At 36.8% G+C, this 26,337-nt stretch overlaps 1 protein-coding gene across 1 annotated transcript; it reads left to right on the forward strand.

The window, feature by feature from the left end:
- Positions 1 to 20,890: 20,890 nt before the first annotated feature.
- Positions 20,891 to 25,812, forward strand: LOC122109953 (olfactory receptor 1S1-like). The gene is made up of 2 exons (XM_042682422.1): positions 20,891 to 21,862; positions 25,791 to 25,812. Exons 1-2 carry the CDS (start codon positions 20,940 to 20,942, stop codon positions 25,810 to 25,812), a joined length of 945 nt encoding a protein of 314 aa, XP_042538356.1. The 5' UTR covers positions 20,891 to 20,939.
- The last annotated feature ends 525 nt before the right edge of the window (positions 25,813 to 26,337 follow it).

Below are 26,337 nucleotides of genomic sequence, written 5' to 3' on the forward strand. Positions count from 1 at the left end.
GAAAAAGAAAGAAAGAAAGAAAGAAAGAAAGAAAGAAAGAAAGAAAGAAAGAAAGAAAGAAAGAAAGAAAGAAAGAAAAGAAAGAAAGAAAAAGAGAAAGAGAGAAAGAAAAGTGTGAGCAAGCTGGGCACCGGTGGCTCATGCCTGTAACCGTAGCTACTCATGAGGCTGAGATCTGAGGATTGTGGTTCAAAGCCACCCTGGCAGGAAAGTCCATGAGATTCTTATCTCCAATAAACCACCAGACAAACTGGAAGAGGTAGAGTGCTAGCCTTGAACTAAAGAGCTGAGGGATAGTGCCCAGGCCTAGAGTTTAAGCCCCATGACTGACAAAAAAAGAAAGAAAAGAAAGGATATAAAGAAGGAAAGATACAAAAGAAGAGAAGCTCATGCCCATTTCAATAATCAAAAAATACAAATTTTGGGGGCTGGGAAGGTGGCTCAGTGGTAGAGCGCTTGCCTTGCATGCATGAGGCCCTGGGTTCGATTCCTCAGCACCACATAAGCAAAAGGAAAAAAGCCGGAAGTGGTGCTGTGGCTCAAGCGGTAGAGTGCTAGCCTTGAGCTGAAGAGCTGAGCTACAGCGCCCAGGCCCAGAGTTCAAGCCCCACAACCGGACCCCCCCCAAAAAATACAAATTTTACTGGGTGTCATACTACATATCTATAATACCAGCTCAAGAGGATTAGAAGTTTTAGTCTAGCCTGATAGACATGCAATTTCCAGGTCAATCCAGGCTATTGAATGAGACTTTGTCTACATCTATGAGCATGCGCATGTCCATGCGTGGACGCATACACACACACACACACACACACACACACACACACACACACACAGAGAGAGGAAGCTTGTTAGTTGGTTTAGTAGCTAACAGCTTTGATTCTGGAGCCATATATGCACATATTGAATCTCAGGAAATCAATGGCTCTGTGACATAGGTACCACCTATGTAAGCTTTCATGTAGTCTGCAAAAGAAGCCAGCTAGTCAGACATATGCCAGGGAGCAACTGGGAAGATAAAATGAAATATTGTAAGTAAACTACTTGATACATATTAAGTACACTAAAGTGTATTCTCCATTCTTTCATGAAAACTCATGTATGTATTAGGGATTTACTAGCACTTTTTCTCACAATATTACACTGGTGTCAGAGATATAGTATGTATGTATATGCATATTCATTGAAATTATAACCTCCATCTTCTATCCTCTTACTACCCCTCTCACAAAATTTGACAGTGTAGATGGAGACTGAGACTTCATCTAATAATTCAATAAAATAATAAATATAATGAAATAATAGTTTATGCATATGATTCACTCTTTTTCCTGTACCCAACTGTTACAATTAACTCTTAGTGCTACTCAGCAAGTAGAACATTGCACAATTTACACCGCCAAGTGAGAAGACTGAAGGAGAAAATATTGGGTTGATTGGAAATAGTGGCAAGAGAACTATTCTCAGAAATGAAGACATGGGCTTGGGACCTGGCATTTATTTCTATTGACCTGCAATAGTGAGGCTGTGGGGTGGGGGGACATTGAGCCTCCTTAAAGCCCATAATATCTCATGTCAGAAACTGGAGAAAAAAATAGGAGCTATGCCTCTGATAGGTTGGGCATGAGCATCAAATAAGATAATGAATGTGAAATCACTCTGTAAACTCTGAAGGGTGATACAATACACATGGAACGGATCCCTATTATTATTCCATTCTGGGAGGTGGGAGCGGGAAGAGGAATACGTCAATATGCTCATTTTCTGCTGCCTGCTCCAGCTCCTGCTTACATAGCTGCACCCTTCGCACTCCCACTCACCCCCCACACACCCATACATCATCTGCTCTGCTTCTCCATTGAAGGAAGTTCAACCTGTGAAAGCTTAAACAAACAGCTTTAGGCTGTTCACATATCTTGCATCAGAAGAAAGAGAAACATTTCAAATGCTCATTTCACACTGTCGTGTCACTTTGCAAATTTCCCATTTGAGGATAACTCTTTTCCTTAGTATTCGCATGCACTGTAGGCATTATTTAAATTTTACTTGAGTGAGTAACTGATGATTAGTCTTTAAAATATGGCGAACTTTGTTAATTTAAAAGAAGATTAAATTGCTTTTTCTTCCTGAAGGAAACAAACATATAAAAATTAGACTTCATAGAGGAATCATTTGACCCTCCCATCCAGGCATGCTATACTTGGTACTGTCAGGATGACAACCATAGTGGGTTCATTTATTATCTTGGTTAATATCGCTTGGATATTTACTTGTTGGAGATACTGAGGCATTCTTATTTGTCGAAGTGACCTTTAATATTTTTTAAATGTACTCTTGTACTTGTTCCTAAAGACATTTAAATTTATAGTACTTGTTCTTTAAAATTTTTGATTCCTCTTTTTTCATTTCTTCAGTTATGTAGTTCATTGTGAATCTTTCCAAAACAGCTTAACATTTCGAATTTAAGTACAGGTTCACATATTTACCTATTCAATAACATTTCTTGAGTGCTTTATAAGTGCTAGGCTTCAAAATACCACCTATTCAAACCCACTAATTTCTGGGTTCAAACACACACCGGAAAGGTCAAATGACTTATGTATAGTCTCAGAAAATTAGTGGCTTGGCTAGTTTGAGAATCCAGATTTCCTAAGTGAATTCACTGAATCTTTGCATAATACTATTTTGCTTACTTCATTTTTCCTGAAGTTATTGTGGGAGCAAGGAGAAGGAATTTTTTTTCTTCAACAACAAATGAAAGACCTGTCAGTATATTTCAGCTATATGCCCTTGAGCAAATCTCTTGCTTGTTCTGAATCTTAGTTTCTTCATCAATAAAATGGAACAACTAAATTATCTGATCTAAACCTCTTTCCAGGTTTGAGCTCTAAATCCCTGTGGCTCTGTGAGTCATAACATACAAAGGTCATCAGCCATTCTTAATATCCGATGGAAGAAGTTGCAAGAACAGATTCTCTGGTTCTGTGAGTCCATGCTGTAAACCTCACTCTACTTCTCACTTCCCTTTCAGTGTTAGACATGTCTTCTTAGTGTTTGCTGTTTGTTCAAGGTGCTGAGAATCATTGAAGCAAAGACATGTGGGGTGTTTTTTAAATTTCCTGGCCACCAGTAAGCAAAAGTATATGGTCAAAATATGCTGTATGACTAATAATATGACTACATCAATTGCTGAGCCTACAGCAACTCTGCCAGAAATTGCCTTTTCTATAGTGGGAATAGTACAACCTAACTTACATAATGGTTTCAAAGATCAAGTAATAAAATCGTATTAAAATAATGAAAGTGCTCAACACATGTTTAAATCTTAAGCACTATTGTATTTGTTTTTCTTTAAACATGCTTTTTTAAAATCATATGAAATGTCCAGAAACAGGCAAATTTATAGAGACAGAAAGCATAGTAGTAGTAGCCAGGGTCTTGAAGAATGATACAGAAATGAGAGGTACCATTTGGGGGAAGAAGAATGGACAGTGATGAAAATGTTTTGAAACTAGTCATAGTGATGGTGCTACAAAACCATGTGTTTGAAAAACTGATGAATTTTACATTTTACCTATATGTGTTACATAATAAGTTAATTATATTCTATAAAACTTTTACCAAAAGAAGTCTCTTATAAATCAATCATCTTGGACTATATCTAAATCTTTCCAGTGACCCATGGCATAGAAGCCTATGTACTGGATGAGATCAGCAATTTAAAAGTACCTTGAAAGGGGCTGGGATGGTGGCTCAGTGGTAGAGTGCTTGCCTCACATGCATGAGGCCCTGGGTTCAATTCCTCAGCACCACATAAGCAGAAAAAGCTGGAAGTGGTGCTGTGGCTCAAGTGGTAGAGCGCTAGCCTTGAGCTGAAGAGCTGAGGGACAGTGCCCAGGCCCAGCGTTCAGGCCCCAGGACCACCAACAACAACAAAATGTACCTTGAAAGATTTAACAGTAACAAAAGAAATACGCTCAAAGGAAATAATAAAATCAGAATTATGGAACTAATGATACAAATAAATCCGTGATACCTTACATTTGACTAGTAAAGTTCAAATACAAGAAAGATGATGTCATTTTAGTTAATGTATAGATTTAATGCAATATCAATTAAAAATTTGCAGGACATTTGTACACCATAATAAATTGATGTAATTCATATGCAATTATAGGAAGATCAAGGTGTCAAAACATATCATTTTAAAGTAATCATTATTGAAAGCTCCTTAAATTTTATACTTAATCATGAAACCATCTGTAACATAAGACTGATATTAGGTTCAAAATAATGGTTGGTCGAGGAAATTACACCAGAAAGGGATGGTTAGGGGAAAAATAAAGGAGGGTGTAACAATGCTCGACAGGAAATGGACTCATTACCTTGCTTATATAACTGTAACACCTCTGTACAGTATCTTCACAATAAAAATATATATTAAGAAAAAAGAGGGAGCTAAATTCTTGCTAAAACTTCTCTGGTATGTTACACATGCATGCATGCATGTGCACACACAGAGTATTTAAAAATAAATATTAGGAAACCCGTATTAGTGAGAAGAGAAGTGACTTGGGTATGTTGCACACATCATATGCTTCAATATGTCTCAAATGAAGCAACAAGCTAAATGTAAAAGTCTATCTTGTGAAATGTAGGGATGAAAACCAAAGAGCATTGTTTATTCAGCTGTTATGGCTACTGAAAAGTATCAAAATGAGAGTACTATGGTCAGAACAAGGATGATACATTTAAATGTGTGACTAAAAATCTTTTGAATAATGTGCTGTAAAAAATCAAGAACAATGGTGCAGTAACTACCATGCATAATACATATAGTGAGCAGAATTTTTAATACTCTAGTAAGAATAGTTGAAGAAATCACAGGAAATCATTTGACTGATTCCTTGACTAAAGAGAACAGATAGCATATACAGTAGGAAACACACCAAACATGGAATCCCATAACAAAACATGTGGTCTCAGGAACATAGGAATGAAAACACAAAATTTCCCCTAACATGTTAGGTATATACATGGCAACCACTATAAAGCTGCAGGCGATCATGTAAAAAATTGGAGTCAATATACATTTTTGGAATACACTCTGATGATGTGCACCTATTCTTTGCCAAGGTAGCTCTATCTGCAGGAATATGCCTCCAAAGACATAATCCAAAAAAATGGGAATAAATGATAAGAAACATCACACTGCTGCTTAAATATGTCTCCACTGTATAATGTACATCTGTACATCAAGATACATTGTTAAGTGATTCATTAGTGTGCAGTACCTAATCCTAGTGGCCGTCGATGAGGAAATAAAGACAAAGAAGTAAAAAAAAAAAAAAAAAAAAGAAATGGGACTGATTCCATTTGTGTGATTGCAGCAGGGTAGAGATAGAGACAAGAAAGATTTCAAAGGAGAAGTGGGGCTGAACTTGGATCTTTAAAGGTGAATAGAGATTGATGAATGATGTGAGCAGTTCGAAGAGAAAAGGGCACTCCATGAAAAATTCCAACTGCCTAGTATCTAGAAGATGGCTAGAGACACTATTAAATATTTGCAGACTATATGGCTATGTAATCACTAGAAATAACCAAATGAAATGTATTTCGAAAATAACCTCAAGCCACATAAAAACATGACTGTACCTTAAAAAGGTCAGCTAGGCACCCAGAGTTCCGGCTATCTGCAATATCTTCTTCAGTCAAGTGATTCAAATTCCATAATTTTAGTCAACAAAGATGAATGCTAAGAAGCATTTGCTCTGGCTCTGTAGTAGGATCAAATTGTCAGAGTCAGGAAGACCATGAACATTTGCTTCCCTACAGTGGCTTCTGGAAAGTAAGGGGACTGCATTCTGCATATATATCTCCTGTGAATCCCAATTGTCTCTTTGATATGCTGCCCATCGTTTCTTCAGCCTCTCTCCCTTCAAACCATAGTCCACTAAATCCTCTTCTATTTCAACAAAGCAATCACAATGCCTAGTCTCCAAAAATCCCTGAGTAATGGGACAGGAGTTAGGAGAACTCAGACTATCTATCTTGTTTTACTAAGTCTGCTGACAGGGAAAAAGAAAAGCACCCAGGATTGGGAACTTTAGTTTATGTAAGCTTGGAATTCATCAGCTCTGATTTTTTTGCCTGCTATGTTCTTACACAAATTTATTGTGTGTTCTTTCTGCAGACATAAAAACAGAAATGTGAAATGCAATATAGAGTTACTCAAAGAAAAACTTGTCTCTCTGCCTGAAGTTTTTCAAGTTTAGGCCACAGGCAAATACATCAAAATAGGTCAGATGTTTGGGGGTGGGGGGAGGGAATGTCCCAAACCAATGGCTCTCAGTGAAAGGGGCCAGTCTGTTATTTGCTCCCCTTCAGTCTTTATGTGATTCAATGAAAAGCTGTAAAGTCACTGCACTCATCTACAATTTCTTCTTATTTTTTCCAAGGACACCTTCAACACTTCATTTATCTCCCCATTGTTTTCGTTCTAGAAAGACTGAGGCATTTAGCTTCTTTTTTCCATATAAACAGCTAGTCTGAGCCAACAGGGAAAAGCAATGCACATCATAGAATACAGAATCATTCTTCCCTGAGGGAAGCTGAGGCTAATTGAAAGGTCACTGTGTAAATAGGCTCTCTTTCTGTAATCATATCTTATGCTTGTGCAAACATTTTTTTTCAAATCCTCCACCAATGCTTTCCATCCATATGTCAGTCAACTCTATTTTCACACACTTATTGGCCTAAGATCCTCGCAAGATATATACTTACATATTTATACCAATTTATGATCAAATCCTATCTTTAGACTCTCTAATGAGAAACAGCAATGGGCAGGTAATATAAGATGAAAAGTGGCCTCAGATCTGACACAAATCAGCTAATAAAATTCACTTTCTGGTCTTCAATTTTCTCATCAGTAACAAATAAGATTGGACTAAAGGTTTGCAGATCCTTAATTCCACTTACAAGATTCAATGGATTAAATGTCAATGATGTTTTAGAGGCAACATGTTATGTATGAAAGGCATTACTATAAAGTAAGAAATATGTTGACTTGTCAGTGAAACAAAATTGGATCAAATTCTTGGGCTATTCATAACTATTTGAAATTTAACCATCTTACCCTCTCTTTTATCTATGATGAAAATAGTAAAATGGTAGCTGATAGACTGGTAAATGGTAGCCACTACTAGTGGCTTTATAGGTCAACACACTGTAACTCTGTACAAATCCTCTCTGTATACTACATATATAAAAATACTCTTTTAGATTCAAAAAATTCTACATTTTCAGGGAGTATATTAGAAAGAGGGCAATTCACCATATAAACAAGTTGATTTCACATACACAGAATGTGAAATTGAATAACCTGTTCAGTCATGCAGTGAGTGCTAAGTCAAAAACCCATGTCATACCGATAACTCAGGGTCAGTAAACTTTATACACCCAATTGATTCTCTTTAGATTAAGCTTTATTTCTATTGTTAGTTTATAATATCCTACAAAAATAATTGCCCAGGCATGATGGTGTCACAGGATTCTGAGTCAAAGAGACGTTTTTGTCAAAAGAAGTAACACATGGCCAATGAGTACATGAAGAAATGTTCAATATCCCTGGTCATAAAGAAAATGCAAACCTCCTTATTGTGTTTTTCTAGCTCTGGGATTCTGGCATTGGCTATGGTTTGAATGCTCCCTCCAAAGTTTAAATTTAATTCTCATGTTGACAGAATTAAGAAATTAGACCTTTAAGTGGTGATTAGGTCAAGAGGACTATGCCTCAAACATGCTCATTAGCCTTTCTACAGGTTATGATACAGCAAGGTGTCACTATATGGAGAACATCCCAGCATCCACAGTCATGAGCCACATATATGCTGCTGCTTCTAATGTATGTAGTTTGTACTGTTCTAGTATGGCAACAGAGAATGGAGTAAGTCATAGTCGATTCATTATGTCTCTTCTGATAGGATACTCTTAAAATTAAACATTCTAGCTACTTCCTTGAGGAAAAAGCAAGATAAAATTTAATGATTATTTTCTTTTTTTATTGTGAAAAAACTGTACAGAGGGGTTACAATTACATGGGCAAGATAATGAGTACATTTCATATCAAGCATTGTAGCCTCCTCCTTTGTTTCCCCTTCCCATCCCTTCCAAGCCTCCCCCCCCAACCACACCCAATCCTCCCCCCACCCCTTAATGATTATTTTCAAAGGGAAGCAAACTATCTCCAATTCTAAGAATAGTTAAAGACTGTTTGAATAGTTAGAGTACAGAAAGAGGATCAAACTATCTCATTCAATGTCCTTTTTTTTTAATTTTAGGTTGTTATGAAAGGAGGTTTCATTTCAACAGATCAATTTATGAGTAGAACACATGTTGATCAATGTCACCCCATTACCTCTTTCATCATTCTCTCCCCCATCGCTCCAATCTCATCCATACACTGAAGTTACGTACTTCCCATTTTTACATATGTATATTGAATATAATGACTATGTTTGCCTGCTTTCCCTCTTTCTATTCATTCTGCCACCCTTTTTCCCCTTGACCAACCTCCCAACAAAATATGTTTCAGCTTCCCTGGCAGAATGCATCTTGTTAAGCTGTTTATTTATTCACCTGTGCTACTGTAGTCACTTGTTACTCTCAAATCAATTGAATAATAATAGTTATCTCTTCAAATGAACGTCGAAATAGGTATTTAAACATTGTTTCATTTGTTTAATTTCAGCTTCCTACTATTTATTCTGTCAAACTGTAAATTATTTGCTCAAAAGAATACAGGTCATAATGTTCTATATACACATGTAAAAATGAAACCAGGTAACTTGGAGGGATGTGTGGAATTAGGAGAGAGGGGAGGGGTAGAAGAATGATGGCAGGGGTGGAAATGGTGGAATTGTAATCCCTTTATACAACTACTTCAGGATAATAGTGAGAAAAAAAGATCTAAAAAAAATATTACCTTCAGGGCTGGGGAAGGTGGCTCAGTGGTTAGTAGAGCGCTTGCCTAGCATGCCTGAGGCCCTGGGTTCGATTCCTCAGCAACACATAAGCAAAAAGAAAAAAGCCGGGAAAGGTGGTGCTGTGGCTCACGTGGGTAGAGAGTGCTAGCCTTGAGCTGAAGAGCTGAGGGACAGCAACCCAGGCCCAGACTTCAGGCCCCACGACCCGGGACTCAAAAAACAAAACAAACAAAAAAAAATATTACCTTCAAAAAACTGTAAAAGGAAAGGGATTTGATTTTGACCAGGGTTAACTCTTCCAACATTTTCTCCTTATCCCACCTACCCCTGTTGCCACAAGCCTAATCAAATTTTCTAGTTCTATTTTCATATGTGAACATTGCATATTATAGCATCCACCTTTCCTGTACAATTGCATTTCATCATTATATTTATAACACACCATATACTTAACTTTGATCAAATCCATCCTATATTTATTGCTTTTCATTAACCCCCCTCCTTTCCAACCCTTAATATTTTTTTACTGGGGTTATGCATATGTGTAACATGTCTATCACGTTCAACATCCACTATCTTATCCTTTCCCCTTCCCTTTCATACAAGCAGTCCTCCTTTGTAATCATGTCATATCATATTTTTAGATAAAACATTTCACATATATGTAAAAATGTGTAACATGGAAAAGATAGAACTCTTATGTGAAATTCAGATCTATTTAATAGCAGCATTTTTAACAGGAAAAAAATCCACTGGAACCCCCACCCCGCCGAAGGTATCTAAATATCAGTAGATTAAAATAAAAACTGAAAGGTTTCCAACTTGAGCAGATTTTCGAATATTTTAACTTATTTGCAGACCAGAAATGGCTAACAATGAAAATACATATTGTGAAAAAAATGTGTAATATGTGCCTTTCTGAACCTGGCTTATCTCAGACACATGATGACCTCAGTTCCATTCACTTATCTAGAAACAATATAATTGCATTTTTTCTAAATTTTAAAATATAATTTTATTGTAATTATTCAGGTGCTATATAGAGGGGTTATGATTTCATGGGTCAGATAATGAGTGCATTTCTTTTTTGGACAATGTCACCTCTTCCTTCACTTTCCTCATTTCCCACTCCCATCATTGTCCACAAGTTACATAGTTCATTTCCACATTCATTTCCACTGAATATCATGATGGCATTTGTTCACTCTTCCTCCCTTCGTTTCTTCACTCACACACACACACACACACACACACACACACACACACACACACACACACTTTGCCCCCCCCCCCCCAAAAAAAAGGAAAAACTCAAAACCAAAACAAAACACGACCAACATCAACAAAAGCAAAACACTTAATTTCTGTTTTTTGAGAATTTGTATTGAGAAGTTACACTTTTGGGTTCCTCCCCTTAGGGGATCATCCTTTAATCTGTATGTGAATGCCTAGAGTCTTGTATAGATAATCATGTTCAGTTAAAATTTCAATCTAACTTCCACATATGAGAGAAAACATGTGCCATTTGTCTCTGTGAGCTTGGTTTACCTCGTTTAATGTGATTTGTTCTAGGTCCATACATTTCCCTGCAAATGTCATAATTTTATTCTTTCTAAAGGATGAATAAATTTGTATTGTGTATAGGTGTCATATTTTTCTGATCCCCTCATCTACTGTAGGTCATCAGGGCTTTTTCCATATCTTGTGTATAGTGAATAGTGGAGCAATTAACATAGATATGCAAATGTCTTTGTATCCTGACTTTTTATTGTAAAGGTGATATACAGAGGGGTTACAGTTACATAAGTAAGGTATGAGTGCCTATCTTTTTGAACAGTGTTACTCCCTCTCTCATTTTCTCTCGATACCTCCCACTTACTCTATGCACCCGCAAGTTTTGTAAAGTTCATTTTCAACATAGTGTCTAGTGGGTATCACTGTTGCATTAGCTCACCCTTTGTCCCACCTTTTCTGTGATTATCCTTCCCTTCCCCAAATCAGGTAAACTTATATGCAAGACAAAGGATACAGAAATTTAAAAAAAAAAAAAAACAGTGACAACAGGGCATAAACCAAAGGAAAAAAAGAAATAACTGCAAATAGTACATTATAATGTTCTGAATAGATGCCCAAGTGGTATGGCTGAGAAATAGGGAAGTTCTATGTTTAGTTTTGTGAAGAACCTCCAAACCACCTTCCAGAGTAGTGTACTAGTTTATATTCCAACTAACATTGCAATAGGATTCATTTTCTCCCACATCCCTACAAGCATTTGTTGTTCAGATTCTCTATGTTAGACAACTGGATGAGATGGAATCTCAAAGTACCTTTCATTTGTATTTCCTTTATGGCCAGGGATGTTGAATATTTTTCCATATATCTATTTGCCATATTCACTTCTTCTGAGAGGTCTCTCTTTAGCTCCTTTTCCCATCTAATGGTTAGTTTAATAGGGTGGGGGGGTAATTTTTTGAGCTCTTTGTATATGTTACCTATTAGGCCTTTGTTGGATGTATTACTGGTATATATTTTCTTCTAGTCTGGTGGCTGTCTTTCTAATTTAATAACTGTGTCCTTTGCTATGCAAAAAATATTTTGATATAATCACTTCGCCAAGTCTGTTTCCTATTTGCTGTGCCACTAGAAATCTTTTCAAAAAGGTCCTTCCTATGCCTATAATTTCTAATGCTTCTCTAACTCCACCTTGTAGTAGTTTCAAAGCTTCTGGTCTGATGTTGAGGTCTTTTATTAAGGAGATCCACATCTATGTTCATCAAAGAGATTGCTCTATTGAACAGAGATTGGTATGAAGTAGTACTTCTTTATATTTTAATTTTATTGTCAAGGTGATGTACAGAGGGGTGGCAGTTTCATAAATAAGGTAGTGAGTACATTTCTTGTCAAACTTGTTACTTCATTCCCTGATTTTTCCCCATTTCCCCCTCTTCATACCCCCCAACTTGCATAGATCATTTCCAACATAGTGTCTTGTGAGTATCACTGCTGCATCAATTCCCCATTTGCCATTTGTCTCACCATTTTCCCCCTTCCCTTCCCTAATTCAGATAAACATATCTATCTATCGATCGATCGATCTATAGTATATAGTACTGAGGGTACCAAAATCCAATACAGGGGATAAACGAGGAAAAACACAAAAGAAAAAAGAACAACATAAAAGGAAACCTCTTGTGTCCATTTCTTGGAGTTCATTTCGCTTAGCATCTCTTATATGGTCGTATGTATGTAGCTATTGAGCTATCCTGTTCTTCTGCTAAGATTGTCCTAGACATATAATAATTATTACTAATAAGGGGAAATCATGGGACCTGTGGTTCTTTGGGTCTGGTTTACTTTACTTAATATGATTTTTTCCAAGTCCTTCCATTTCCTTAGGAATGGGGAGATATAATTTTTTTCTGATGGAAGCACAGAATTCCTATATATATATATATGTCATATTTTCTCAATTCATTCATCTACTGAGGGTCATCTGGGTTGGTTCCATATTTTAGCTATGGTGAATAATGCTTTGATAAACGTAGATGTGCCAGTAGCTTTGGTACAGAAGGCTGCTCCCGCTGAGGAAGCAGTTATTGTCCCAATATCCAGATTTCAAAGTGATTCTGAAATAATTCAACAGAGATTTAGGGGCTGCTAATATTCTGGGTCATTGTGATCCTTACTCTGTGGTTTACTGTTGAATTCTATCTTTCAGAACATTCAATAAAACTATATAAAAATTATGAAGACCATACCCCCTCCTTTTACACAAATCTCCAAATCTCATTAAGAACATAGTACACTGTACAGGTTCCCTTGAAACTTCAGATGACAAATCTTCATCCTTATTCAGATGGGTTAGAAGCTTGCAGATACTTATAACCTCCAACCGTCTATTTAAGACAGACCCACTGACAATAATTATCTTATCATAAACTAATAATTCCAGGCAACAATGAACTATCAAGACTTCTACTGAGATTGAAACATTGACTAAAAGAATCTATTGGCTTTCTGATTAAAAAGTCACTATGGATGTGAGACATGGCATCTTCATAAAACATAACCACACCAGGAAGCCTTTTACGACAAAAACTTCCCAATTCTGGCTAGTCAAGTGCACCATTAAGCATTCTATTGTTTGCTTTAAAACAATTGGTGATACAAACTTATCCTGTGCATATACTTGCTCCTTGTGTATTTCATATAGTTGATTCTGATTATGATCATGACTACCTGTGCTTCCTGAGTTCTAAATTTCATTTTCTCGTATCTCTTTTTACAGACACAATAATCTGTATTGTGGAGAAGCACAAAGCTAAGGGTTGACAAAACATTGCCCAGGCATCAAACATAGTTAACATGCTTAACAGTAAAATGAGAAAGTATTTCCTATGATTTTTGCACCATTAAGAACTAAGTCATTTAACTTTTTCGCCTTTTATTTACTTTTATTTCTATTGTAAGGGTGATGTACAGAGTGTTTACAGTTACTTAAGTCAGGTATTGAGTGCATTCCAGTTTTTATTGTGAAAATACCACACAGAGAGGTTACAATTACATGAGCAAGGTAATGAGTGCATTCCGTTTTGAAGTGTTACTCCCTCCTTCATATTCCCCTCCTAACACCCTTCTCCCTTTTTCTTTTTTTTTCTTTTTGTATGTTTTTTATTGTAAAAATACTGTACAGAGGGGCTATAGTTACACAAGAAAGGTAATGAATATATTTCCTATCGAGCATTGTTGCCTCCTCCTTTGCCTTTTTTCTTTTTTAAAAAATATTTTTATTGAAGTATAATAATTGACAAGGGAGTTCATTGTGACATTTTCATATATGCATACAGTTGACCAATCAACCTCACTCCTTCCATCATTGTCCATCTTCCTCCACCCTTCTTAAAACAATTAATTGAACTTTTATATACAACTATATACAACTTAATTTATATACAACTAAATTGAACTTTTATATACAACTATCTCTCTTCTGATACTGCACTTCAATAGTCCCCTGATGTCCTGGTGCCACCCTTATGTAGGTTCAATAAAGATTTGGTAAAGCTGATCATTAAGGAATGATTGCTTCCCAAAGACACATACCAATGGGCATTCTTCTATAGAGGACAGAAATCTAAACCCTTAATGTCTGGGACTGAATGGAATGGCAGGAATATTGTATTTATTCTGGTTTTTGCATCCTCATTTTCCCCAGTGTTTCCCTTTTGGTTGTAAAGAGGTTTCTGGAAGATAAAATGAAAGTTAAATAAAAATCAAAGGATCCTTGGGCCTCCTCTGCCAACTGCATGGAATTTGGAGAAGGGAAGATATTTATGGGATAGTTTTCCTATATTGTTTCCTCTTCCCTAATCCTGAGGAAGAGCTTCCACCCTATCTCCTTTCTCCATTCATGAAATAACGGATAAATGGATAGCATGGTGATTCTTCCCCCAAAAGGCTCAATAATCAATTGACTGCAATTTAATTGACAAGCTACTGTTTGTAGTATTTTTTACAAACTCAGATTAAGCCCATTACTTAAAGATATTTTGTACTTTTTTTTTTACCTATTCTCCCATTTCCTCCTCTCAAACAGGAGCCCACCTGTACCTACCTGCGGGGGAACCCTGTCAGCTAACAATGTTCTGTAATAAACCCCTTACCCACACACACAACGTATAAATGAACCTACCGGACAGAATTTTATTGTCACAAATTCTCTCTACAGCTAAAAACTGGAAGACTTCATGAATTATACATGAAAAAGCACACAAATCTGCTGGCAGTTGAAAAGAAATTGTGGCATTTCTCACCCCCTCCAGTCATACATGACCATGCTTCCACCACAACATGTGTAAATGTACCCAATTAGAAATCAGAGAATTGTCAAATGTCAGGGTAGGAAGGAAGTGAAGAGATGATTTTATATAACCCTCTTATTTCACAGAGGATAAAACAAAAACACAGAGGAAGAACTTTCCAAAGGTCACTCGAGTAGCTGAGAAGTGAAATGAGAGCTAAAATTGTAGGTATGTTTTGGATCCTCTGTGTCAAAAGAAACAAACATATATTCAACCAAGAACCTATGTGTATATGGATCTGTCCCCTAAACAAGGAAACACTAATCTTTTCAAAGCAAAAATGACCCCATTCATCATGTCTGAATGTCCCTGTTCTTTTCTGTCTTGCTTTGCTGCTTGTCAATTCCCAGGACACTTTTCTTTTCCTGGCCTCTGAACAGCCCTCACAAATGAGCAATTCCTAAATGCATTTGCTATGACGTATGAAGAGGCAGCCATTCAGAGAAAAGGTCAGTATCAGTGTCCTCTGTTTCCAAATATGCCTCTTTAAAAAAAATCAGACATTACAATACTGAATACCAATTGCCTAAAGACTTACAAATCTCCTCTAGAAAAGTCCAAGGCTCCTAAAGAAATGCCCAATCCAATGTAAGTTGTAATGTGATTTACTAAAATGAAACATGAAAGCAAAGGGGGCATGAGAAGATATTTTTCTACTGATCTGGGGAATTGTGCTGACAGGTCTGCAAGAGCTAGTAATGACTTCTGTTTTTCTTTTTGTGTGTGTGTGGCCCGGGCGGGGTGGGGGGTGGGGGGTTGTAGGACTTGAACTCAGGGCCTGGGCATTGTCCCTGAGCCTCTTTGTGCTCAAGGCTAGCACTCTATCACTTGAGCCACAGTGCCACTTGTGGGTTTTTTTGAGTAGTATTTAGAAATAAGAGTCTCATGGGGACTTTTCTACCCAAGCTGGCTTCAAACTGTGATCCTCACTTCGAACTGTGATCCTCACATATCAGCCTCCTGAGTAACTAGGATTACAGACAGGGATGAGCCACCACTTGGCCAATCATAACTTCTTGTTCTTGTCCTTATGATCATCCACTTGTCTAATGCCTTACAAAGTAACCCGGGTCCCAAACATGCTTTCTGGTCACTAGAAACTAAAAGTTAGGTTCTTGGGAGATCGGAAAGGAGAGAGGAAACCACAAGGAAAAGGTAATTATTCTGCTAGGTATTTCCTTTGTTGTTGTTTTGTTTTGAAACAGGGTGTCATTGCTATATAGCTCAGGCTCACCTCAAACACCCAGTCCTCTTGCCTCTGCCTCCAGAATGTTTACTCTGTATTTTTATATTAATTGTTCAATGGTATCTTTGAAGACGGAATTGTCTTCAATATAAAATGATATTTGATATTTTTCTTGGATGCTTCCAAACATCACTAGTCTCCAATCTCTCTCTCCCTTTCACACACACACACAGAGAAAGAGAGAGAGAGAGAGAGAGAGAGAGAGAGAGAGAGACAGAGACAGAGACAGAGACAGAGAGACAGAGAGACAGAGAGACAGAGAGACAGAGAGAGAGTCTCCTGCATATCATGCCTGATCCACGTAGCCAATCTCTCCTTACTACAGTCGTGGTGGTCAACTCTATGTAAATGACCTTATTGTCTACCCTGAGGCCTCACACTTCTTGCCATATTGTTTTGTAAAACATTTCTCAAATGTTTAATTCCCCTTTTCATTCTTCAATATTCAGCTAAAAAATCACTTTCTCTTTAAAAGCTCCCATAATCCCTACTGCTACCTCAAAGTAATTTTTCCATATAAATTCTACATACATACACTTAAACTGAGATCTGAAATCAAAACACGAGTGAGCCAGATGAGAAGGTTATTGCCTTCCAGAAAAAGAATATATGCATAGGAATGAACATGAAGCAGGAAGAAACTTGACGCTTTCAATAGAGTTAAAACGAGGGGATAGGTGCTCATATAAGAAGCCAGAAGCACAGTCATTATAGGGCACATTAATTCTTTTGGAACTTGAACAAAAACAGAAGCACTGAAAAGTATCAGTGTGGAAAATATTTGAAAGGAACAAAAGTATGGGAGGAAGTATAATGATGAAACATGTTGTATAATGATATATATATGGACATAGAAGAAAGTATAATGATGAAAATGTTGAAACATGGTTGAGGTAGATACATTAGGAAGATATTAAAATGGGGGATCTATTAAGAAATGTAAGAAAATCTATTAAGAAAGATATATGGGAGGTAGCAAAAATGGTTCCCAAAATAATAGTGCTATAACTTACTGAGGACAGGAGAAATGGAGGAGAGCCATGATTAGTTTCAGGTAGTAAGGTTTTAGGCAATGAAATTTGTTTTGAAAATACTGGATTTGATATGCTATGACTTATGCATGTGGTCACAGCAAATAATAGGTTAGATGTATAGTGAAACTCTAAAGATAAGAAACTGAGAATGAGTGCTTGGTTTGGCAGCACATACAAAAAAATTGGAACGATACAGAGAAACTGAAAACCATCAGATGGTAATTGAAGTCATGAAAGTATATAATATTTTTCTTACAGAAAGAGTTGATGGGGAAGGAAAGCTGTGTACATCACAATAAAGCTCTATTGCAAAGCTATAGAGGGGATGGAAAAAGATTAGTCAGAGAAAAACCCAAGAAAGTGTGGTTTCTTCAAGCCCAAGGAGACAGTACATTAAAAAGAAGGGCAATCATCTGAGGTGAATGCTGTTGAGTTGCCAACGAGTGGATTTAGCAGTATGAATGTCACTGTGACCTTCTGAAGAGCTATTTCAGTGGAGATGTATGGGGCAGAAGACAGATTGGAGTGGGCTGAGGTGAAGAAATGAAGACAGAAATGTAAATAATACAAGAAATTTGTGTTTAATGGCAAGAATGAAATTATTTTGTTTGAACATTGGAAAGAGTAGAAAATGTTTAAAAGCCAAAGAATCTAGTAGAGAAGGGTTAGTTGAAGAGAAAGGCAAGCAAGAAGTGAACGAATGGCATAAGCATCCTGGGAAGGCAAATGGGGATGAAATCCAGACGTACAGTGTTTCTGAGTGTTGTTGTAGAGATTTTGAGTTAGAGTTGAATGGGTTCTGAGGGCTGAGACTGAAGAGAGAGAGAATGATAGGAAGAAAGACAATTGGCCAAGTTGTCTGTATGCTGCTATTTTTCTAAAGTTCCCAGTACTTCTGAAGACACAGTATGATGCAGTGGTTTAGAACATGTATCTAAAATAAAAGTGCCTTCTTTGAACATGGCTCCACCACCATCTAGTTGCATGGATTTGGTTAAATTATTCAACTTTCCCATTCTTAGTTTCCTCATATGTAAGAAAGGAAGCAAAATTTTACCTCTTTACAATTTTATTATGAAGATAATCTAAATACACCCAAAGGGCTTAAACAATGCCTAAAATAATGATACCTCTAGTTTGCTTTTATTATTAAGACTCTCCCAATCACACCTGAGTATGTTTGCAATTGGATTATATTGGAATGCAAGAGCTGATGAAGGGAACGAAATTTTTGTCCCCATAAATACTACTTTAATTTCCTAACTAGCTAAACAATATAGTAGGGATAAAAGGTGTCCTATTCTTAGTTACACATATAACTATAATTTTAATATACCAGTAGTTCAGTGAACACCAATATATCCCAGTAGGGAAGACTTGGTCCATAGAGGATGGACCAAAGAGTAATTTCTAATTAGGAGCTCTGAGAATTGTGCCTTGAGCCCTAAGATGATCCTTTTTCTAAATCTAGAAGCTTAGAAAATGCAAGCAATTGAGATTTCTAGTCCTGCTACATTCTTTGCTTCAGTGTGTGTATTTGTGTGTGTATGTGTGTGTGTGTGTGTGTGTGTGTGTGTGTGTGTGTGTGTGTGTGTGTATTTATATTAGGAGGATGAAGCCTCTATATTGTGGCTAGAAAAATTACCAACTTTTTTAGGTGGATAAAGAAAAACAATTTCGTTATGGAAGAGTTTGGGAAATTAGTCACCAAAAAAAATCAGAGAAAGTTTAGTAGAAAGGGAATTTCAATACCTACACACAAATATTTGCCCCCTAGGTTCACTGCAAAAGTATCATGCTACCTTAGTGACTTAAATATAAAGGCTGAGTGACAGCAGATAAATAGTTGTAAAAAGACAGTAGCAGCTTGGGGAATATAGATGGAAACAATAAGTTCAATGGAGCTAGCTAATATGGTGCCCTGAAGGTCAAATCAGGAACACAAGCTGTCAAATTTGCTAATACAATCTGAATTAATGAAAAGCCTAGATTACATGTACATAATAATATGCCACTTTATTATTTTCAGTACAGCACATTCTGTACATACGAAATGTCTAAGTGTTGCCTAGCAGAGGTCCCACCAGACCTGATCCTGTCTGATTTATAATTAGCACATTTATTTGTTAGTATGCAAATGAGCACTGCCATGGTACTTAGAAAAAAATTGTGTTGTTAATTAAATACAGCATTCTTCCTGTAATCTTGCTCTAACTATTCATTAGTGATACCAACCTCTTCTTTCTCTTAGAGAGTACAAAGCTAAACAACATATGAGTAAAAGGATGTGAATTTACACAATGACTGTCTGGTTATGTTAGAATGGAACAGTGGCATGAAGATATGGTAAGCCTTCAAGTAAGAAATGTGTATGTCAAGTGGATTTACCAGCACCACACAGAACAGAGCAAACTGGAGTAAGCAAAGACAAGCATTCCCATTTGTAAGTACATTTTCTCTAATTTATACTTGCACCCATATGGCATAAGCAAACTGCCTTTGAGTCAGGTTCCAATGGTTAACTCTATTCTGTGTAAAAAGTCTCCGCAAATTTTTGTGTTCCTAGAATGTAGGTGGTGCTTTAAAAATATTAATTACAGCCACCTCCATGCACAGATGATGGCATAAACAGTACAAACGCATTATAGTACAGCAAGTAAACAAGAGGACTCTGATGTCAGACTAACTGAGCACAGAACCCTGGCTCTATTATGGTGTTTTTGTAACAAGTTGATCAATTATAACCTCCTCATGTATTGATGTCTTCATCTGTACATTGGGAATTTCCATAGTCATATTTATCTCATCAAAATTACTTGATAAGATAATTCATATAAAGCACTGAGAAGTTGCTCAAAAGATTAGCAGTCCTACAAAATAGTGTGTTTAAGATGCTTAGCCTAAATTTTCTTCATTTTGGCTTCTGCCCAATGAATCCCTCTTCAAATGAGTCTAGTTTAGGAATCTAGACTTTCGATATTGCTTACTGACCACTGCTGCACAAGTTTTCTTCAGTATTTCATGTAAGGAGAAAGAGAATTTCTTCAAAAGAATTTTTTATTCAATGTCAGGGGGGAACTGTGAATCTCTGCCTGTGGTAGCCTACAAAGTGATCTGCTAATATGCATATTGGAGTCTCACCTGCCCAAAGCAAGGGACAAGCTAAAATCTTCTCTGCCCATTTCTATGGATCTACAATTCTTCAAAATTAGTGAATGATGGCAGCTACTATTTGTGCAGCCAATAAGTAAAATAGGGGTCTGGATATTTTTACATGTGTTACAGCAATCCTCACAATTCCCCTGTAAGACCTTTTCGAATTTTAAGTTGAGGAAATAGTACAGAAAAGAAGCACATGAAAACAGTGAGTTATAAACCTCACCGTTCATTTTTCATTTGCCCACCAATTCTTATTTAAATACAACTGTTTACTGATCTTTACTGTGAATCAGACACTGTCCATAATAGCATAGATACACACCACTGAACACAGAGGGTTAAAAGTCTGTGTCCAACATTGATCGTGATTTATTGCATTCATATACTATTTTGTTGAATAACATTTTTATACAGCTACTTACAGATAAAATAAGATTAAAAAATAAAAACAGTGGGAAGTGCAGAAACGATAAATAAATAAATATCCATGCTTTCATGAAACTGGTAAGGCAGCAATGTAATGTGGGACTGACTGGTTCCAAGGCCTGATTTCATTCTCTGATCTAGGAGGATACAGTGATGCGCTTTGGCATCATATTACTATTTTACAGTGATATTGAATTTTCTCTCTTTTAGGAATAGCAGAATCATGCACCAAGGAAACCAAACTACCGTCACTGAATTCTTCCTCCTGGGATTCACAGTGGAGTCTGAACAGCAGCAACTCATCTTCATGCTATTTCTGTGCATGTATCTGGTCACCATGGTAGGAAACGTACTTATCATCCTGGCAATTATCAGTGACACTCACCTCCACAGCCCCATGTACTTCTTTCTTGCCAATCTATCCTTCACTGACATCTGCTTTACAACTACAACTGTCCCCAAAATGTTGGCAGACATCCGGAGCCAAAGTCCAACTATATCCTTTGCAGGATGCCTTACACAAATGTATTTCTTTATGCTCCTAGTGGACCTGGATAATTTCCTCTTGGCAGCCATGGCATATGATCGGTACATTGCCATCTGTCATCCACTGCGCTATGCTGCATTGCTGAATCCCAGGCGCTGTGCCCTGTTAGTTGTGACCCCATGGGTCATCTCCAACATTGTCTCAATACTACATCTCAGCCTGCTGAGTCACTTGTCTTTCTGTGATCAAAGAACAATCCCACACTTCTTCTGTGACCTACAGCCCATTTTAAGGCTTGCTTGCTCAGACACTCAAATCAACAACTTGTTAATCTTAGTCATTGGGGGAGCAGTCATCTTCATCCCTTTTACCTTCATTCTAGTCTCCTATGTTTTTATGGGCAACACTGTGTTTGGAGTTCCATCAGTCAAGGGAAAGTGGAAAACATTCTCTACATGTGGTTCTCATCTCTCAGCTGTGTTTCTCTTCTATGGATCTATTGTTGGGGTCTACTTTCTCCCCTCTGCTACCTATTCAGCAGAAAGGGATAAGGTGGCAGCTATCATGTATACAGTTGTAACACCTATGATGAACCCCTTTATTTATAGTCTGCGAAACAGAGATATGAAAGGAGCACTGATGAGACTACTCAGCAAAAAGCTATTTTTCTGATGTTAGCTCAGCCATGTTATCTTTTTTCAAAAAATATGTTTTTATTGTAAAAATACTGTACAGAGGGGTTACAGTTACATGAGCAAGGTAATGAGTACATTTCTTATCGAACATTGTTAAATCCTCCTTTGTTTCTCCCCTACCATCCCTTCCCTCCCTACTTCCCCTTAAATTGTAAAGTTCGGTTTGCAACATAGTATCATTGTTACAATGGGTCAACCTGTATCCTATTTAAGCATTTTGTTTTCTCCCTTCCTCTCCCTAAACTAGAGAAGTGTATATACAAGATGCAAGGCACTGACATCAAATAAAGTGAAAACAGGTTATACCATGGAAACAAAAAACACATGGTACAATATAAATACGTTACGAACAATAGCAAGAAAGAAAAACCACTTATGTCCCTATCTTGGGGTTCGTTTGGCTTAACATCATCTTATCTGGTCATATGTACATAGCTTTTGACCATTTCTGCTTGTCCCAGACATATACTCATTATTGCAAATATGGGAAACATGGGACCTATGTTTCTTTGGGCTTGGCTTACTTCATTTAATATAATTTTTTCCAAGTCTTTCCATTTCCTAACAAATGGGGCAATGTCATTCTTTCTGATGGAGGCATAGAATTCCATATATATATATACCACATTTTCTTGACACATTCATCTACTGAGGGGCATCTGGGTTGGTTCCATATCTTTGTTATAGTAAATAATGCTGTAATAAACATAGTCGTGCTGGTAGCTTTAGTGTAGTCTTATTTGTAAGCATTTGGGTAAATGCCCAAAAGTGGGATTGCTGGGTCATAGGGGAGCTCTATGTGGAGTCTTTTGAGGAACCTCCATACTGCTTTCCAAAGTGGTTGAACAAGTTTACACTCCCACCAACAATGCAGTAGGATTCCCTTCTGTCCACATCCCCTCCAGCATCTGTTGTTATTAGAGTTCTGGATTATAGTCATTCTAACTGGGGTGAGGTGGTATCTCATTGTTGTTTTGATTTGCATTTCTTTTATGGCTAGAGATGTTGAGCACTTCTTCATATGTCTATTGGCCATTCATAAGAGTTATCTTTATCAGCTTCTTAGACATAGGTGGGCTAATGGATCCAGAGCTTCAGATTACAGTGCTCTAGACTTCCTGTGAGTTTTGGCCTACAATCCAGGCCCAACTCTAGATTAGAGCCATTTCACTATAAAAAAAAAATTGACAAAACAAACCCCTTCTTTATTCCATTCCACAGTCTTTGCTACTTCCATACAAAAATCTCCTTGAAAAAAACTCATTAATGTAAGTTTTACTATTATGGTTTTTTAATTTAAGTTTTAGTTTATATCTTAGAAGAAAGGAGGGAGGGAAATGAAGAGTGAGGGAAGGAAGGAAGGAAAGGGAAAGGAAGGAGGTGAAGGAATGGAGGGAGGGCCTGATGATGATGATGAAGTTGATGATAGCTTATCAATAATGCTACATTAAACTTTCAAAATTCCAAAAGTAATTTGACTCAATACAGTATAACTCTTTGAGATATCTATTATAGTGCTCCATATGCTGAATATTGAAAAAAATAATGAACTAGGAGAAGCAAACTAAATCTCAAGCAATCATATCTTTTGAACTAATATTAACTATACAGTCACTCGCTGCCAGTTAGATTATCAGCAATCTCTACCATCTACTTTTCCCAGAACATGAAAAATCAACCATTTGGTGCATTCTAAATTTTAGCTACACTGAACACTTTGCCATTATTTGTACAGTTTTTGAATTTGTGCAACTCTTGCCCTTGTACATGTTTTATGTTCTCCTTGGAATATCGATATTTTCCCACTTTCTTCCGAATGACATTTAGCACTTTCTTTTAGGCCCCATCTCAAGATATTATATTTTCTGAACTCTTTTATATTCCTAACAACTTTCTATATACACCACTTCTCCTCTCTACCTATCATTTGGTACTCTCATACTTTTCCTCTGTTTCTTATGTGCTGAGAATTAAACCCAAAGCTCCATAGATGCTAAGCACATTCTCCCACTGAGGTGTATCTTCAACCACCAACACATCGATGAAAACATCATGTCAAATATTGTATCACTTAACAAAATGAATCAGAATAGTTGTGTTATTAAAAAGACACAGTGATCTTTTGCAGGGGGCATGACTATTTTGTGAAGCTTTGCTGCTGTAGACAGAATCCAATGCCTCAGACAGAGTGGATATTCAGTAATATGAATTGAATAGGAATGCTGTCATTTTTTAGAACTGAAAATTTAGGTTTATTTTATCTTCTGCTAGCTTTCTGTGTAATCCTAGATGAATCAATAAATCTCTCTGAGCTTCAGTGGACCTCTGGTACAATCTGTGAATCAATTATAGGAACTTGTGCCTCCTAGCTATCTCCATTGACTGTATATGATGCTTTGCAGTAAAAACATTATGAGACAGAAGTCTGTGGAATTTCCATGTTAGATAGCTGCCTGGAATTTAAAATTAATGTTTTACTGTAAAAAAAATCAGGAATTAAGCATATATAGTAATATGAAGGCTTGAGGAATGCAAAAAAATTTAATTGTAGAGGGTCATTATGACCAAGAAATATTGCATACATAAGTGGATTTGTTAAAATGAAACCATTCATACAACTAATTGATGCCAATTTAAAAAAGGTTTTTTGTGAATATGGAAATTACACCATGATGCTTGACCTTTTTATGCAGTAGCCATATAAAACCCTAATATTTGATCAGTGGAATAAAAGCCAGGCTTATGGTGTGTCTGGTACCAACAAAATATAGCCTGCTGAGTTTTACTGTTCAGGCTGAGTGAACTTGGCTCTCTGTTGCTGATACCTTCAAGGGCTGGGTTTGTGGCTTTATACTCACATAAGGTTTAGTCAATGCTGCTCTAAGGGAGGTTTCTCAGGCCTGTGGTAATAACGACACAATTTGTTACTGATCAGCACTGTTGGAGTAAGGTCAGTTGAGAATTTGAGCATATACACTGAGAAACATGGAGAAATTTCACAGTACCATGAAATTTTTATTTTCTTTGGCAAAAGTATACGTGAATTTGGAAATTAATAAATTAAAAGCTGGTTATTTAAAATATTTGGAGAAGCGCTGCATTTGCCCCTCCATTTGTTCATCATAATCATCTTCTTCTTTGTCATCATGAAACCTTCAGCAGGACACTACATAATGAATACCATTTTAGCCAAGGCAATTCAGATTTGATATTTCCTGGTTCATTTAAAACATCAATTGAAACAAAAAGTCATTAAGCAACTCCTAAATTCCCTTATTACTTTTCAAAGTACTCTATTGTGGACTTCATTTGAATATCTTTCTTAGCTAATCTTTGATTATAGGGCCAAGATCATTTCTTTGACTATGGGTCCACTGAGTTCTGCATAACCATTTTTGCATAAGCCTCACTGATCATGTATCCCTCTGATTTCCACTACAGTTTCTTTAAAATTATAGGAAACCTCCCAAAGCAAGCTAAATGCATAATTCTTCTTAATTGTCAAATTCATCACCAATTTTTACATCTAATCCAGCAACATTTTACTAGTGTTGTTATAACTTTTGGTTGCTTTCAAATTGTATTGGTTCACACACTTTTGATTACATGAATTTTAAAACAAACAAGTGCAAATAACACAAGCACATTTTGGTGGGCATATTACAGAACAGACTTGCTATAAGCATTCCTCAGAGCCTGGCCACTGGCCAGAAAGTTTTCAAAGGTAATGAAATAGAATTTAACCCTAAGAGTTCACATGTAAATCAGTCGAAACATGGGCTTGCATATATCAAAAGAAGAGAAGCAGAATTTTTCCGATTGTAGCAGAGGCAGGGGTCCTGGGAACCTTCTCTTTCAGTCTACTCCCCAGTTTATTCCAGATCATGTGTAGAAATTTGATCTGTAATAAGTAAACAAGACTTTTTATTAGTGGTTGACTACCAGTTGCCTATGCCCTGGAATATCTTATCTCATCGCTATCGTCCACTAAATCACAATTTTTTGTCACAGAATGTACATATATATGCATATATGATTTATGTATATATTATGAGATTTCTCTTTATATCATAAACACACTCCCTATGTTGATGAAGGATAATGAAAAATTAATACATACAAGAAAATGATAGTAATAAGATGGAATCATTGTCATAACAACAAAATAAGATTTCAGATTAGATCTTAAAGTAAGCCCAAATGAGGCATGAACAGATCACAGTGGATCAATGGGGAGGTACAAATGTCTCATATAATGACTGAATTGCAAACAGGACTATCGAAAATGAAGGATCTACCTCTATGCTGATGATTTTACTGCCTTGGAAGAAAGGGAGCATTTTGGTATATGTTGCTTCAGGAAAACATAGCTTCTTCTTCATCTGTGAAGTAGGTCTTAGGTCCCACCCTGGAACCTTCTCCAGAAGGAGCACTAAAGC

This window comes from Dipodomys spectabilis, unplaced genomic scaffold, assembly GCF_019054845.1.
Source record: "Dipodomys spectabilis isolate Male_0828 unplaced genomic scaffold, ASM1905484v1 ptg000071l, whole genome shotgun sequence".
Classification (NCBI taxonomy): domain Eukaryota; kingdom Metazoa; phylum Chordata; class Mammalia; order Rodentia; family Heteromyidae; genus Dipodomys; species Dipodomys spectabilis.